At 36.6% G+C, this 16,139-nt stretch overlaps 1 protein-coding gene across 1 annotated transcript in view; it reads right to left on the minus strand.

Annotated features, from left to right (window-relative positions):
• Positions 1–16,139, minus strand: part of LOC107669467 (voltage-dependent T-type calcium channel subunit alpha-1G) — a 147,408-nt gene that overhangs the window by 73,278 nt on the left and 57,991 nt on the right. Inside the window, exons 9-15 of the mRNA XM_016461705.1 lie at positions 12,307–12,458; positions 11,471–11,656; positions 11,260–11,374; positions 10,207–10,362; positions 6,053–6,118; positions 2,941–3,034; positions 2,135–2,316 (exon numbers count right to left, since the gene is read on the minus strand). Coding sequence (XP_016317191.1) covers positions 2,135–2,316; positions 2,941–3,034; positions 6,053–6,118; positions 10,207–10,362; positions 11,260–11,374; positions 11,471–11,656; positions 12,307–12,458 — 951 coding nt within the window. The remainder of the gene's footprint in view (positions 1–2,134; positions 2,317–2,940; positions 3,035–6,052; positions 6,119–10,206; positions 10,363–11,259; positions 11,375–11,470; positions 11,657–12,306; positions 12,459–16,139) is intronic.

The following is a 16,139-nucleotide window of genomic DNA, read 5'->3' on the forward strand; positions in this document are numbered from 1 at the left end:
TTGATTTTTTTTTTGGTGAACTATCCCTTTAATGTTATTCTTATTATTATTATTATTTTAAATTAAATAATACTCTAAATAAGAAACTAAATCTGCCAGCAGGTGACGGTAAATGTCTTCATTCGATTTGTTCAAATGGCTGATTCATTCAGGAATTCAGTAAACGACTCTTGTAGCGTCTGGACCAATCAGACAGACCTTTTTTTTTTTGATTTAACAAATCAATTATTCATTAGATTAACAAATAATCACAGACCCCTCACCCAATAAACAAGCTGGGTGCCAGGATGTCTGCGAACGACCACAGGCCACTGGTCACCATGGCAACCCCGACACCTTTTGCTAGACCAGATACACTTTACGACCTAATGGCATGTTGAGAGTTCTCCCTTTCACCACATTTTCCATAGGAGAGACACAATGCACAGTAAAAATGGACTCTTCTCTAATTAATTCATAGGAAAACCTTTCTTTGAATGAACACACATATCCTCAGGTTATTGTGTATACCATTACTGTTCTTGTATATTGTCTTTTGTATTGTATACTGTTTTATGCATGTTATGATAGATCACAAGTTAATATAACCTCACTTATATCATGTTTGGTCTCTATGAATTCGTCTTCGGATGATCTAATTGAGAGTGCATATTACATGTTGATACCTATGCAACATATTAATGTTCTAAGAATCTTTACTAGTTTGTGCATCAAAAACGCAGATTCATTCAGAAACTAAACACCGCTGTCTTGCTCGGAGACGCAACAGTTCTGCTGTGGCTTTAAAGATAATATATTCTCTGCAAAATTGAACAAAAACACATAATATTGTGTTTAAAACCACAGTATCAACTTCTTATTTATAACTGTTGTATAAAATCACATTTAAACTTGTGAAATTCAGGACAAAATCACTCATGTGATATTACTCGCGCTGATATAAATTTGAGACAAAAACTCATAAAGGGGCAATTTTTGCCCCAATATCTTGAATTTTAGGGCATAACTGCATTTATGGAGTTGTTGCCCTGCATCATGTTTGTCAACAGTCAACAACATGAAATGTAAGATGACGTACAGGTCTGTGGGCGGGGCCAGTGTGTTAACTGCGTTAAAATATTTTAATCACGTTCTTTTTTTTTTAAAAGTGAAAAAAAAAGAAAAAAAAAAGTGACGTGACGTGGCCAAGTATGGTGACCCATACTCGGAATTAGTGCTCTGCATTTACCCATCCAAAGTGCACACACACAGCAGTGAACACACACACACACACACACCCGGAGCAGTGGGCAGCCATTTTTATGCTGCGGCTTCCGGGGAGCAGTTGGGGTTCGGTGCCTTGCTCAAGGGCACCTCAGTCGTGGTATTGAAGGTGGGAGAGAGCGCTGTACATTCACTCTCCCCACCTACAATCCCTGCCGGTACGAGACTCGAACCCACAACCTTTTGGGTTATGTGTCCGACTCTCTAACCATTTGGCCACGACTTCCCCATTTTTTCATAACTAATTAATTAAGTTAACGCGTTAAACTGACAGACCTAATTATATTATATTACTAAGTGACCCTATAAGTGTCACTTAATCACCTAATTGAGAGTAACGAAACTGATATGCATTATACAGCGCAAAAAAAAAAAACCCAGGTTGGGACAACTTTCTGTATCAAGACAGAGAAAGGTAGTTACTGACTGGAGATTTGTCTTGGCCATTAGGATCCATGGAGACATTGCTGCCTCTGCGGGACTCATAGCCTAGCGCCGGATCTCCTCCTCCTGATATCTTAGGGATGGGCATGGGTGTTGCAGCCGTGTGAGTGATGAGGGGAGGGGTCAGGCTGCTCTTCAAATCTACATGGCCATTGATGGGCACAACTGCGAGTACAGAAAGGAAGGGACAGGATAGTATGCTCACCATTAGGCCACGACTTCCCCATTTTTTCATAACTAATTAATTAAGTTAACGCGTTAACTTAACTGACAGACCTAATTATATTATATTACTAAGTGACCCTATAAGTGTCACTTAATCACCTAATTGAGAGTAACGAAACTGATATGCATTATACAGCGCAAAAAAAAAAAACCCAGGTTGGGACAACTTTCTGTATCAAGACAGAGAAAGGTAGTTACTGACTGGAGATTTGTCTTGGCCATTAGGATCCATGGAGACATTGCTGCCTCTGCGGGACTCATAGCCTAGCGCCGGATCTCCTCCTCCTGATATCTTAGGGATGGGCATGGGTGTTGCAGCCGTGTGAGTGATGAGGGGAGGGGTCAGGCTGCTCTTCAAATCTACATGGCCATTGATGGGCACAACTGCGAGTACAGAAAGGAAGGGACAGGATAGTATGCTCAACATCACAACTGAAGCAACAAAACATGACAGACAGCTGAAAAATGTATTAGGAACCATTTCAAGCATGACTTTTTCAGGCAGGCTTTAATCTTCAAAAAGGATTGTGATGCATCATGTCAAAAAAACAAAAAATACAAAATATAACCCCACTGTTAGAAGGGTAAAAGGGTATCTGGGATTGCACAGAAGATAAGAGTGCACCTTAATCACGTCTTTTTAATATAAGAAAAAAATTGCAGGTGTGTGTCCTACAAAAACAATATCTGTATATATGGAATATAATAATTAAATAAGCAAAAAATAATGAAGATAATGTCCACAAAAATTGTGGATGTAAAGAATTCGTAATAATATAAGTCTAATATAAAATATAAGTTAAAATGTTTCTTGCAAATAAATAAAAGTTTTCTCACAAACAAACAAATACATAAATTAATAAATCATTTTTCTTTGGTGGGGCCAGTGAATTTGTTGGCAGGGCATAGAAATAAAAATCTACTTGCCAGCGGGGGGAAAAAAATCCTTTTTGTTGAGCCCTGAATATCCCATGTGCTTCCATGCAAACTATGTTCTGTGGAGCTCACCAGATGATGCAGATAGATTCTTCTTACGTTCTGAAACATCCTCCAAGCTCCGTGCATAGAAATCCGCTTCAGAATCCGACTTCGAGGCATCGCCCTTTATCAAACGTGGAAGATATAAAAGATTAGTGACCAGGTTTAGATGTTGCTGGGGATTAAAGAAGCATATTGCATATTGGTGAGGAACAGGCAGGGGGGTGAGGGTGTGGTCTCCCCCACCCCAGCCGGCCCTCAAAAAAGGCCAGAGGGTGACTGGTATCTAAGGGAGAGACATCCTGGTTGGGGTAATCCACAAAAACACAGTGCCGGCATGCATTTGACAATACCAGGTTGCACGACCACTCTGAAACCACAAGTACTGTGTACTAAATATTAGTTAAATGTATCTTTGAGTGTATTTTTAAGCAGATGATCTCATGGTCAGACCATCTGCTACATTAGCGTAAGTCACATCCACATGCGGGTGAATATGTGTGGATTTTTTTTTTCTCGGCTCACTGAAGGAGCAGAACCAGTAGAGCAGGCACGTCCAATGACCAGGCAGGAGAAATAAACACTGCTATTTTTATCAGAGGGCTCATCACATTGTTTGGCCTGTATCCTCCTCATCCCCAGTCTTGGGCTGGTCTTAAAATGGCTTCATGCCGAGAGTGTTTCAGTGTGGTCTAGCACAGAACTTCAACCCTGGGTGGTTTGCCAAAACAGACATCACTGTCTGAGGACATGGATCACGCTCTCAGTTTGACCATTAGGGTGTCTATTTGTGGACCGACTGTAATTTAAATCAAATATGAGCAAGATCATAAAGGATGAATCTTTTTCCTTATCATGTGGTTACAGGATGTTAAACTCATTCATCTCAGCATACATTTACCATAGTACTTTACAGCACTAATGGTCAAAGAGGACACAGTAGGGACTATTCTGACAAACCTTGCACCTACGAACAATGCATCCCATTGGCTTCACTAATTAACATCAAGAAAAAAAAAATCAATGCATTAGTAATGGCTGTGTAAATGGGTAAGTAAACAAAGCAAATTTGAATCGCATTGAAACCAGTGGGATCATTGCAACACTAGACACAGCACAATCGAACAGCAATTAATTCACACTATAACTACAACAAAAACAGGACTTGTCAATAGGGAATAACACAATATCTACATTACTAAGGCAACAAAAACAAAACTTGAAAGAGTTATGACACTGGAGTCGAGCTCTGTAAGTGAAGACAGGAGAGGGACTCCTTGCCCCTTCTCACCAACAGTGAAGAGTAAAACAAAACAGCTGTGATAGGTTGAACTAGCAGAGAGGCACTACAAAGCATCCTCAGAAACAGGCCACCACCGTCTGCTGGGCACCAGGTGCAGTTAGCGGTTAGCTTAGCATCAGCACCCACTGTTACTCACTGCATGAGTACTGTGGATGATGTGTCTGGAATGGACTCGACTATTCTCACTCCCACATGGCCTTTCTGAACAAAGAGATGTAGCAGAAACATTACAAAACTATAGTATTTGCTAAACAAACTCCCTGACTTTTTGACCTAAGCACTAGCAAAGAGCTGTTAGCTATTGTATTCTATGTAAAACAAATTAAAACCATTAAATGCTTTATTAAAGCAATAGTTCACCCTCATGTTTTAAAAAATTTGTGAATGAAAATTTTATATAATTTATTCAATAAAATATTACATTATGTATACAGTGAGATTTCAAGAACTGAATCCATCTAGTTTATGAAAGAATCATTCCGTTTTGTAAAGTGAAGCAATTCAATCATTGAAAAGATTTGACTCAAAAGAAATGATTTGTTCACAAATCAAACAGATGTGTGAACAAATCATTCGAATCGGTTTTGTAAAGTGGATCAAACAATTCACTGAAAAGATCTGATTAATGATTATTAATGAAAGAATGATTATTTTGTGAATCAGACACTGATACTTTTCCAAATCAATCTCATGGAGAAAAAAAACATCACTATTTTATGTTTTGGTGAACTGGTGCTGATTTCATGAACTTATACAATTTTTGGGAAAAAAAGAAGCATGAATGTCCATCCCTAAACCTAATCCTCAGTTGGTCGTAAGTAGTACAAATTAATTCAAATTTGCTTCTAAATTTTAAAATTCTCACATTCCCATGAGAGTGTGTTGTACTTTTCTCTTTAATGACAAGGTTTTCAGTGAATAACTGAATAATTATGTCTGAAATTTCAGAATGACTCCTTTAAGCTTGTTTGCCAGAACTGCTTTGGTCAGGTACAAGGTGTGAAAGAAAGTCTGCTGGGGCTGTACTGTCAATTAAGATGTTAAGGTTGCTGTGCAACTGCTGCTTAACAATCACAGATCTTAATTTGGGAATTCTACTGGGCTCAGCCAACCTTGCTGATAGAGAGATTTTAGACATGTTTTGACATGACGTGTTAATAGCCCCTGAGTAAGGACTAGCAGAGAGGTTTATGTAATTTGATTGTCAAGGTGAAGGACTGGAAGGTGTAAGAGACAAGTTCAAACCCCACTGGTGCTCTCCATTTTATGGCCTTCCACTGCATGTGTCACCTAGCACAGCTGCATGAATGAAAACAAATACAGGATGTGATGTCCAGAACCACAAACAGACCGAGTCTCCTCAACAGGGTCAAGTGCTTCCACTCAGCTCTGGCTCACTGAATGGACTTTCTCAGGCTATTTGAATAAAACTTTTAAGTCTAGTTAAATAAAAACTGATGATACCATGCAGAGCAATTCTACAAGATCAAATTAATTAAAGAGGTATTAAGAGATGTATCCACATATTAAACGATTTTGAGATCTATTCAAAAGGACTTCCCAGTTGCCTTATTTGCTTTTGCACAGCAGTCTGTCTGGCTTTGTCTGATTTCGCTGAGGCTTTCCATAAGCCCAAACACATCCTTTCAGCCACATAAAATAAAGCATGAGGCTCTATAAGGTTTGTACTCTGCCGCCAGGCATTGAGCAAGTGAACCTGAAGAAAGACTTTGAGTCAAGTCTGCTTCTACAAGAAACGATCACAAGTGACACTGTCCACAAACGCAGCGGTCCCCCTGGTTAGTCTCACTGGGTTACATCATGCGGAGTGCTACATACCCCTGAGTCTATAGGCAGCTGAATACAGCTCAGCTGGCCATGCAAATCTTCCCTCTTGGTTATTTCCTAAAGTGGATGCGTGTTAGGATTTTACCACACAGAGCGAAAAGGTAAGGTAGAAGGGGGGAAAAAGCACAGAAAGTGTTAGAGAATTTACAAAGACACATTATGAGAAATTGGACTCCCACATTTCACCAAACTTCACTTCTGTTGAAGTAAAAGCAATTTTGCATTTTGGGTGGAGTTTAGGCTGTTAGCATTCTCGGTACAGTGAGATTGTGTAGTTGTTGCCCGTATTTAAAATGCTGCAACTGCAGGTATCAATACTTGGCTGTGTTATTCTCTGAAATTGATGAACTCTTTTGTTTTTCTCTCCAGCACCTCTGAGATAACGTGTATTGAATTTTTCACATTGTGAATCTGTCAGAGTAAATCAGCGAATTACATTCAGCGAATGAATGCAATTGTCTAAAACATTCTACGCATATAAAATTAATGTTTTTCTTTTACTTCTACAAGCTATTTGAGTTACAAAAGAAGATCAGACTCTGCTTTGGGCCAAATTACAACTTTCTTTGGTGCACGAACTTCTTGGAAAATTATGTTCAACAAGAATAACAACACACTTAGTCATTTTATTATTACTGCCTATGTAACAAGAACTTGAACATAAAATGTGGCCATCCTTTCTTGGCATACACTTAGTCTAATGAGAGTTACAACTTGTGCTAATGCTACAACTTGTCACCCTTTGTGCCTGCTTTGTTTTCTTTTCAGAGGATTTCAGTGTATTTATATGGGTCTAAAATTATGCAAAATAATTATGTTATAACTTGTTTAATAATAATAATAAAAGAAATACAATACTATACTATACTATAATATATAATATAATATAATATAATATAATATCATATAATATCATATAATATAATATAATATAATATAATATAATATAATATAATATAATATAATATAGCAAAGTTCAAAAGTTTGGGGTCAGTAAGATTTGTGACAAGAACACTTGTATTCAGCAATGACACATTAAATTGATCAAAGGTGACAGTAAAAACATTCAAATGTACTTTTATTAATAAAGAATCCTGTAAAACAGCATTACAGTTTTAACAAATTAATAATAGAATTAATAAATTAATTAAAATTAAATTAATAATTAATTAAAAATTAATCAGCACAACTGTTTTCAAGAAATGTTTCTTGAGCACCAAATCAGCATTTAGAATGAGTTCTGAACTGTTCGTTATTCTAACAATGATTTTGCTCAATTGAACAATCGATCAAAATCTAGAGATACTTTTTTCATTAAAAGTTTACGAATATTTTGAATACACCATGTGAGCAGAGTTCAAAACAAATGAGTTGTCAAGGTTTTAGATTTTACATCCACTAGAATGCCAAACAACAAGATTGCATGTGAAATTTTTATTTCAAAACCTGATCATACCTCATACTGTAAAAATAGAGGTAATCAAATCATAGATATTTTTTGTACCGTATACACACGCCAACTTGCGTGATTCGGTTCGCCTCTTTCCAAAGAGACAGTAATAAAACAGCCCCTCCACCCAAAATGATACATAGGTATAACATTTATACAGGTGCATCTCAATAAATTAGAATGTCATGGAAAAGTTCATTTATTTCAGTAATTCAACTCAAATTATGAAACTAGTGTATTAAATAAATGCAATGCACACAGACTGAAGTAGTTTAAGTCTTTGGTTCTTTTAATTGTGATGATTTTGGCTCACATTTAACAAAAACCCACCAATTCACTATCTCAACAAATTAGAATATGGTGACATGCCAATCAGCTAATCAACTCAAAACACCTGCAAAGGTTTCCTGAGCCTTCAAAATGGTCTCTCAGTTTGGTTCACTAGGCTACACAATCATGGGGAAGACTGCTGATCTGACAGTTGTCCAGAAGACAATCATTGACACCCTTCACAAGGAGGGTAAGCCACAAACATTCATTGCCAAAGAAGCTGGCTGTTCACAGAGTGCTGTATCCAAGCATGTTAACAGAAAGTTAAGTGGAAGGAAAAAGTGTGGAAGAAAAAGATGCACAACCAACCGAGAGAACCGCAGCCTTATGAGGATTGTCAAGCAAAATCGATTCAAGAATTTGAGTGAACTTCACAAGAATATGAAGTATTCTAATTTGTTGAGATAGTGAATTGGTGGGTTTTTGTTAAATGTGAGCCAAAATCATCACAATTTAAAGAACCAACTACTTAAACTACTTCAGTCTGTGTGCATTGAATTTATTTAATACACGAGTTTCACAATTTGAGTTGAATTACTGAAATAAATGAACTTTTCCACGACATTCTAATTTATTGAGATGCACCTGTATCTCCGATTTATCTTGAGCCTGGCCATTTTTGTATGCGTGTCTGTCTTTCTGTCAGAAAAGAATGGCTGCTATGCATTGGGAGATAAGTTGTCTCATAAGATCATGGAAAAAGAAGGCGATAAAGAAAAAGAATGAAGGAAGGTGAATGAGAAGGAGTGCTCATGAGTGTGGAGTAGGTACTATTATACACAGAACAAGAAACTCTTTTAGACTATTTTAACGATGTTCTTACTACCTTTCTGGGCCTTGAGCATGGTAGTTGTGTTGCTATCTAGGGTCAAAAAGCTCTTGGATTTCATCAGTAATATCTCAATTTTGGGTGAACTATATCCCTTTAAAGAGCTTGAGCATTTAAAGGGGCAGATAACATAACTTCAGTGTGTGCTTATAATAAACACAATACAACCACATGGTGGTGTGGACACTAGTATAGTTATAGTTATTTTTAGAGTTATCGTTCTTGGTGTAAACAGGCCTTTGTTGTTGGAATATTCAGTGTGAACACACTATTTATACTATAAAATGCTCCAGAAGTGTGCATAACTATGTAAATTGGTACGTACCTAATGTTTTATAAAGACAGTCCTAATAAAGTGTATTTTAGCATAAATAAACCAATAATAGTCATAAAGGTGAAAGGCAAAACTTCTATTTGCCCTCATTGATGTGCTTTCATGTATTATGATTTTTCACATTCTTAACAGTTGCTAAATTCAGAATACCATACTACTTTTACCTTTTCTGCCATAGAAGTAGTATGCTACTCCAAAAACCATCAAGTGTCTTTTCTATATTGTGTTGTGCCACGCAGTCTTGCCCACACAAAACTCACTGGACCAAAATCGCTCCTGACATATATTAAACATCAAAAAAGGATGAGAAGAGATTAGGGATGCACCGATACCACTTTTTCCAGTACTCGCCCGATACCGATACTTTTATTTTTGGTACTTGCCGATACAGAGTACCAATACCAATATTTTTATTGCATTTGTAAATTTTTTAAATATTGGGTACAGAAACCAAAAGAGTATGTATAATGTTAATTGTGATTTCTGTGAGAAAGGGATATTCACTCGACAAGCTCGCGCATCTGCGCCGCCACGCACTCAATCCACTCAGCGTGCTTTGTTTATCAGCTCGCGCACATCAGCTATACAGGCGTTAATACTGAATGTTTAACGTTATATTCATTGCATACACATACTTCGTAGTAGACATCCTTAACTCCATTCTGCTGTTTGTTGTTCTGTTGTCGGTGTTTCTTTGTCTGAATATGGCGCTTATCACATGCTGTGTGGTATCGACGTTTGGTATCGGGGCATTTTAACGAGTACGAGTAGTATCGGGCCCGATACCGATACCAGTATCGGTATATCCCTAGAAGAGATTGATAAGTTAGTTTTATGCGACAAATAGAAAACCATAAAAAATATGAGGTACGTGTTTTTAGTTTCACGCTCCTCAGATGTGGAGTGGAGTGTGAGAAAGAACGCACAAAGATTGGCTGTGATTTTGTTGCGTCGAGCAGCATTTTCGCTTTCAGCCTGGACAGAAAAATTGCTTTTCACTTGAATCTTTGTCACGTCGTGCCTGTTTAGGACATAGTGTTAGACGAAGGGGACAGGAGAGAGCTAGTGGAGAAAGAGAGAAGAAAGATATGGTGTTGGAATATGTGCTAGACTTTAAAGGACAAAAAAGAAAAGACAGACTGTGAAGTGAAGACAAAAAAAGAGGATGAAAATGTAGAGGCTAAGCTGGAGACTGGCTTTACCTCAGTTTGGAATCCTTCCACTAAGATAGCCACCAACAGGTTGAACAGGACATAGTTTCCAAAAGTCATGAGAGCGATGAAGTACAGAGCAGCCACAGGAGAGGTGGAGGCCATCCCATTATACAGTACCTTATTCCAGTCCTCCTGAGTCAAGATCTGATGTACAAGAAACAAATATAATCAAACTGCCATTTATACTTATGTTCAAAATTTTGGGGTTGGAAAGATTTTTAATAATAATAATAAAAAAAAAAAAGTCTGCATTTATTTGATCAAACTACAGTAAAAACAGTAATATTATGAAATATCACCACAAAATTATTGTTTATACATTATATTTTCTAATTTATTCTTGTGCTGGCAAAACTGAAATTTCAGTTTGCTCCAGTCACATACTGTCATATTATGCTTCATAAATCATGCTGATAAAATGCTTATATCATTCTAATATTTCAATGCTTTTGTAAAAAACTGAATACTTTTTGTTCGGGATTTTTTGATGAATAGAAAGTTCATCAAGGAAACAGAATTTATTTAAAATAGAAATCATTTGTAACATTATAAATGGGTAACACTTCATAATAAGGTCCCATTAGTTAACATTATTTAATTCATAAATATTAATTAACAATGAGCTATAAATTTATTACAGCATTAATCTTTGTTAACATTAGTTATTAATAGAAATACAACTGTTTATTATTAGTTCATGTTAGCTCAGGTCCATTAAATAAGATTAACAGATACAACTTTTTAATATTATATTAGAAAATGCTGAAATTAATATTATATATGATTAATAAATGCTTTAGAAGATTGTTAGTTCATGTTAAATAAAAAAGAAGAAAAAATCTTGCTCACCCCAAATTTTTGAATATTAGTGTACATTTGCATGAAACATGCCTCATTTGAGCATCTGTTATTAATTGGGATCAAAAAACATGTTTATACAGTATCTGTATTTTGTGCTGTGCACTTATGATCGGATCACTCAAGATGGATGTTAAGATGCCTGATTGAAATTGCAACTTGTGTATCATGTAGGAATCTTGCCTGAAAAACTGTAACAATGGCCCACAGCAACGAGTCAAAGTTCTTGCGGTCAGGAAGTGTGTCTCCATCTCTCTCAGAGCCGAATTTACATCCAAACAGGTGCATGCCTAGAATACTGTAAAACAAAATCACAAAAAAAAAGTTAAAATGTAAAATAAATGGACTGAATAAACAGTACACTCAAATTGCACAAAATTATATCTCATCTTGCCTGAAAATGAATATGAAAAGCATAAGCAGCATGCAGAAGGTGGCAACATTGTCCATGGTCTTCATCAGGACCACCAGCTGCCTCTGCAGGGCCGGCATGAAGCGGACCAGCTTCAACACCCGCATGAGCCTGAAGGTCCTCAGCACCGATAAACCTCCTCCCTGCTGACCAACAATCTCCCAGACGCTGTCAACACATATAAACACACACATCTGACTATCTGACAGAATGCACAAGGAAGACAATGCAAAAACAAACCCCTGCTACCATAGTTACCCTTTCATTCCTAAGGGAGAAATGCAATAGAGTGGGCTATTTCTCGCAAGAAAAACATTCGAAAATGTTTTGGTGTGGTTTGTTGCATTTCAAACAAAGCAATCTATCTATCTATCTATCTATCTATTGATAGATTGATTGATTGATTTGATTGATGTAGAGGTATTTGAAGAAAAAAAAAACTTTCTTGATCTTAAGAATGGTTGTTATGGTAACCAGTATTTGTTTTCTCACCCACGATAAACCATGCAAACACAACACTCGAAAAAAATCTTTCGCTTGTTCAGACATCTTAGTAAATGCAAATTCATGTCAATTGTGAATGGATGGGCGTGAAATTGCAGCACTCATCATGACAGCTGACAGTCATCAGACTGAACAGGCAACAGATCTCCCATCACTCAGTAATGGCTGCATTCTGTCTGGCTGTCACTGTTGGGATATAACACACTGCCAGTGTGCATTTTCAGAAATGAAGATGAACGTCAATAAACAGTGACACAGGCTGTGGTATTAACGTTTAGAAGGTCTAAGGAAAGAATGCAGAAGAGCACGCGTACCTGATAACCACAATAATGCCGTCAAAGATGTTGTAAGGGTTCTTGATGTAGCCGAAAGGACCATAAACCAGCAGTTTCAGGAGCATCTCCAGTGCAAACAAACTGGTGAAGACAATATTACTGATTTCCAGAGCGTTTGTCAACTCATCAGGCTGAAAAAGGAAGAGAGAGAAGAAGAATATAAAATCAAGACTATCACATAGATGCCATTGTGGCATGTCAGTACTGTTACGAAGGACACATATGTACGCAAGGACAAATTTTTTCATTAAAACATTATTAAGCAAATACAGTCACTGAAACATTAATAATAAGAAGAAGAAATAACAGAACACTATTATGTGGGAGCTGTGCAGCGAAATATAGTTTTGTTTTGTTTTTTCTTCAAAAGCATCCCCATCATTTAATGTACTATAGGCTGATTTTCATTAAAACTAAGTTTTTGAATATGAAGGTCAAATAAAACTGGTCTTGGAACTGTTTTACCATGCCTTTAACATTTATTTTTTCTTTGGGACATCACATCCTGTTGCTGACATTTGTTGCAGGATAGTAATGAAATAATTTTGCATGCTTAAAGTGTACACTACAAAAAAAAAAGCACACATTTTACAAGATACATTTACTTAAAAAGCAACACTGCACAATATATTAAGACTTGTCATAGATAGCATTTTAAATAAAACTTAATTTTGTCTTTTATGACTTTAAGTTTAAACAAAAAATATTATTAAATATAAAATTAATATAAAATAACTCCTTAAAACAAGTGTAATTAATAATTAAAACAGTACTTAAAGCAAGTGAAAAGATGTCATTTTTATATATTTTTCCCCACTTACTTTTAATATATATGTATGTAAGTGGGGGAAAATATATAAAAATGACATCTTTTCACTTGCTTTAAGTACTGTTTTAATTATTAATTACACTTGTTTTAAGGAGTTATTTATATTAATTTCTGTAGTCAAGTTATTTAATTTATTTATATATACTTACATTTATATATAGTTGTATATTTATATATATACTTTCATATACAGTGGGTACGGAAAGTATTCAGACCCCCTTAAATTATATATGTGTATATACACTGTGTATATATAAATATATGAAAACAATTTTTTTTTAAATGGATCTTTTTCAGAGGTTGTCTCAATGCATGTATCTGTATAGATCGCCAAAATAGACTACAGAACTACAGTAAAGTGTTACTCTTCTTGGCCTGCATGATTATTTGATACACCATCTCAGTTGAGAAGTTACATAAGAAAAATATGATCTAAAAACCTATGAATCTGCACAATTCCAAAGGGCCCAGGTCATATTTTGTTCTCATTTAATGAAACAGAACACAGAGTCACATGCACATTCATGGCCTCATATTTCCTAATAGCTCGCGGTGCAGACTGTGCTAGATAAACTAACATGGGGATTAACTTTTCGACATCACAAACACCAAGTTTCTCATTGTGCTTTTGTTTCATCAGAGCGCATGGTCTCGAACGACTGCAGGCTGAACTTAAAACTCACATACAGGTGAACTACAAAGAAAGAACTGCAGATGCCCTGGTGTAATTGATGTTGTTGATAGTTCGGTATGCAGAGAGAGAGTTTCTTCTTTTTCTTTTTTTTATGAGGCACGGGTGAATTGAAGGAGAGACATATGGGCCGGTTCATATTTCGCTTCAGTTTTTTCGACTGTAAAAATGAGACTGGGCAAGAGACCCAGCACGCATAACACATTCTTGAAACATCACGGCTAGCTGGGTTTAATGAACAGAGTCTTAAACGCCTGAAAACAAAACACAACATCCCCAAGCACGCAACTATTTTCCTATGAAAACGAACAGTGATTTTAAGAGACATTTAGACAGGTCGCTGAACTTCAGAGTTATAAATGATGACAAAAACTAGGTAATTGTTTTACCGAGGTGACTGTTTCCGCAAAGTAATGAGGAAAAAATATAATTACATACTGTGCATGAAATGAAAAATAACATCTATATTAGCTAATAGAATTAAATGTAATCTAATCAGATTGAGAAGTGGTCTGTGGAGCACGATGATGAAGTGTGGGGCTATTTGCGGCTGTCGAGGTGTTTCACAGAGGTGGGGAAGAAAGCCAGCAGGGTTTTTTTTTTTTTTTAGCTGTTTTTGGATCGGAGCAGCCCAGGGTTGGGCACCGTCTACCCAGCAGGAGCTTACACTTGGCCTCTTCATAGGGTGAGGCCATTCGCTTCAAATCAGGACCACTTTTGGGAAGAGTACACCACACACAAATCTATGCAGGAGTGATTTTTCTGGAAACACCAAGGCTGAAGACTAATGGTGAACTCTGCAAGCATGCTTTTAGAAAGGGTTTGCATCATGAAACATTTCCAGTTAGAGGTTTCTATGCCTAGAACATGTAAAACAAAGTATATATTTACTTAAAGTGGTCAAAAATACTACGCAATGTCCTGGTCTGGTGAGGAGCATCCAGACAGGGTTCTGAACTTCAGACCCCTCTTCAGATGAACTGCTTTTAAAGGGCCATATCTCACCAGCTGCACTCTGCTATCAGCTGCTGCTCATTCCAGCACATAGCAAGCGCAAGATCAGAGTCCCTTTATCTAATTATACGCTCCTATAAAGAAAGAACTGTCATGAGGATATATACACTGCAGTCCACACTGAAAATCTGACATTCAAAATGTAATTTACAGGGATAGTTCACTCAAAAATTTAAATTTTGTCATTTTATCATTTACTCACCCTCATGTCGTTCCAAACCTGTATGAGTTTCTTTCTTATGTTAAACATAAAAGAAGATATTTTGAAGAATGCAGGCAATTATTAAACCGTTCCTAAAATTCCTTGGTATTTCTTTCCCTATTATGGAAGTCAATGGGGAGCAACAACTGTTTGGTTCTTCAAAATTCTTCAAAATATCTTCTTTTGTGTTCAACATAAGAAAGAAACTTATACAGGAATGGAATGACATGAGGGTGAGTAAATGATGTCGAAATATTCATTTTGGGGTGAACTATTCCTTTAAAACTGGAAAAAAAGTCCTGTGCACATACAGTAAGGTCAGAATGTATTTGTAATAATAATAATAAAAACAATAAAAGCATAATTTGTAATAATAAAAAATAGAATATAATTATTAAATATAAATATTTACTTTAATAATTATTCAAATAAAATAAATTAGGGAAAAAGACAAAGTTTGGTACTGTGTGTTTATATACTGTTTATACACCTATTTATTCATGTATTTATTTACACCGAGTGAAAATCTTTTTTTTTAATTATTATTCAAACCTGCAAAAAAAGCAAGTTTTTTTTTTTTTTTTTAATAAAAACAATATTATTTAACTTGTTAGATCAACTTGTAACACAGATTCTCACAGAGTGATTGTGGGATTTGCACTTTGATAAGCAGGAGTGAGATGACAATTCAAGAAGTCAAGTTCCCTTTCATGGGAACTTCGAACTGCGTCCTCTAGGGGTCGCTATGGGGAATGCCTCGTCGTGACCCGTGTCTGAAGCATACATTGAAAAAACACCAACAACACGTTGGCCAGCGACAGCCATGACGTCACTACCAGTGCGACTGTGGACGAGAGTGAGCCACTGGAGGATGATGTTATTTCATTAACATTGTCTGATCCAGGGGCCAGTGCTCTACTAAAGACCTGGATAAAGGCGAGGGCCTTTCTCCTGATGAGGTAGCTGAGTGCGCCGCACCATGGATCTTGCTCTCCGTGCTACTAAGCAGCGGCTATGGTAGTGACGGAGGGACATCTGTGGGTGAACCTAGCAGATATCGGGAAAAAGAGAGGGGC

Source organism: Sinocyclocheilus anshuiensis, unplaced genomic scaffold (genome assembly GCF_001515605.1).
Source record: "Sinocyclocheilus anshuiensis isolate Anshui unplaced genomic scaffold, SAMN03320099.WGS_v1.1 scaffold252, whole genome shotgun sequence".
NCBI lineage: Eukaryota > Metazoa > Chordata > Actinopteri > Cypriniformes > Cyprinidae > Sinocyclocheilus > Sinocyclocheilus anshuiensis.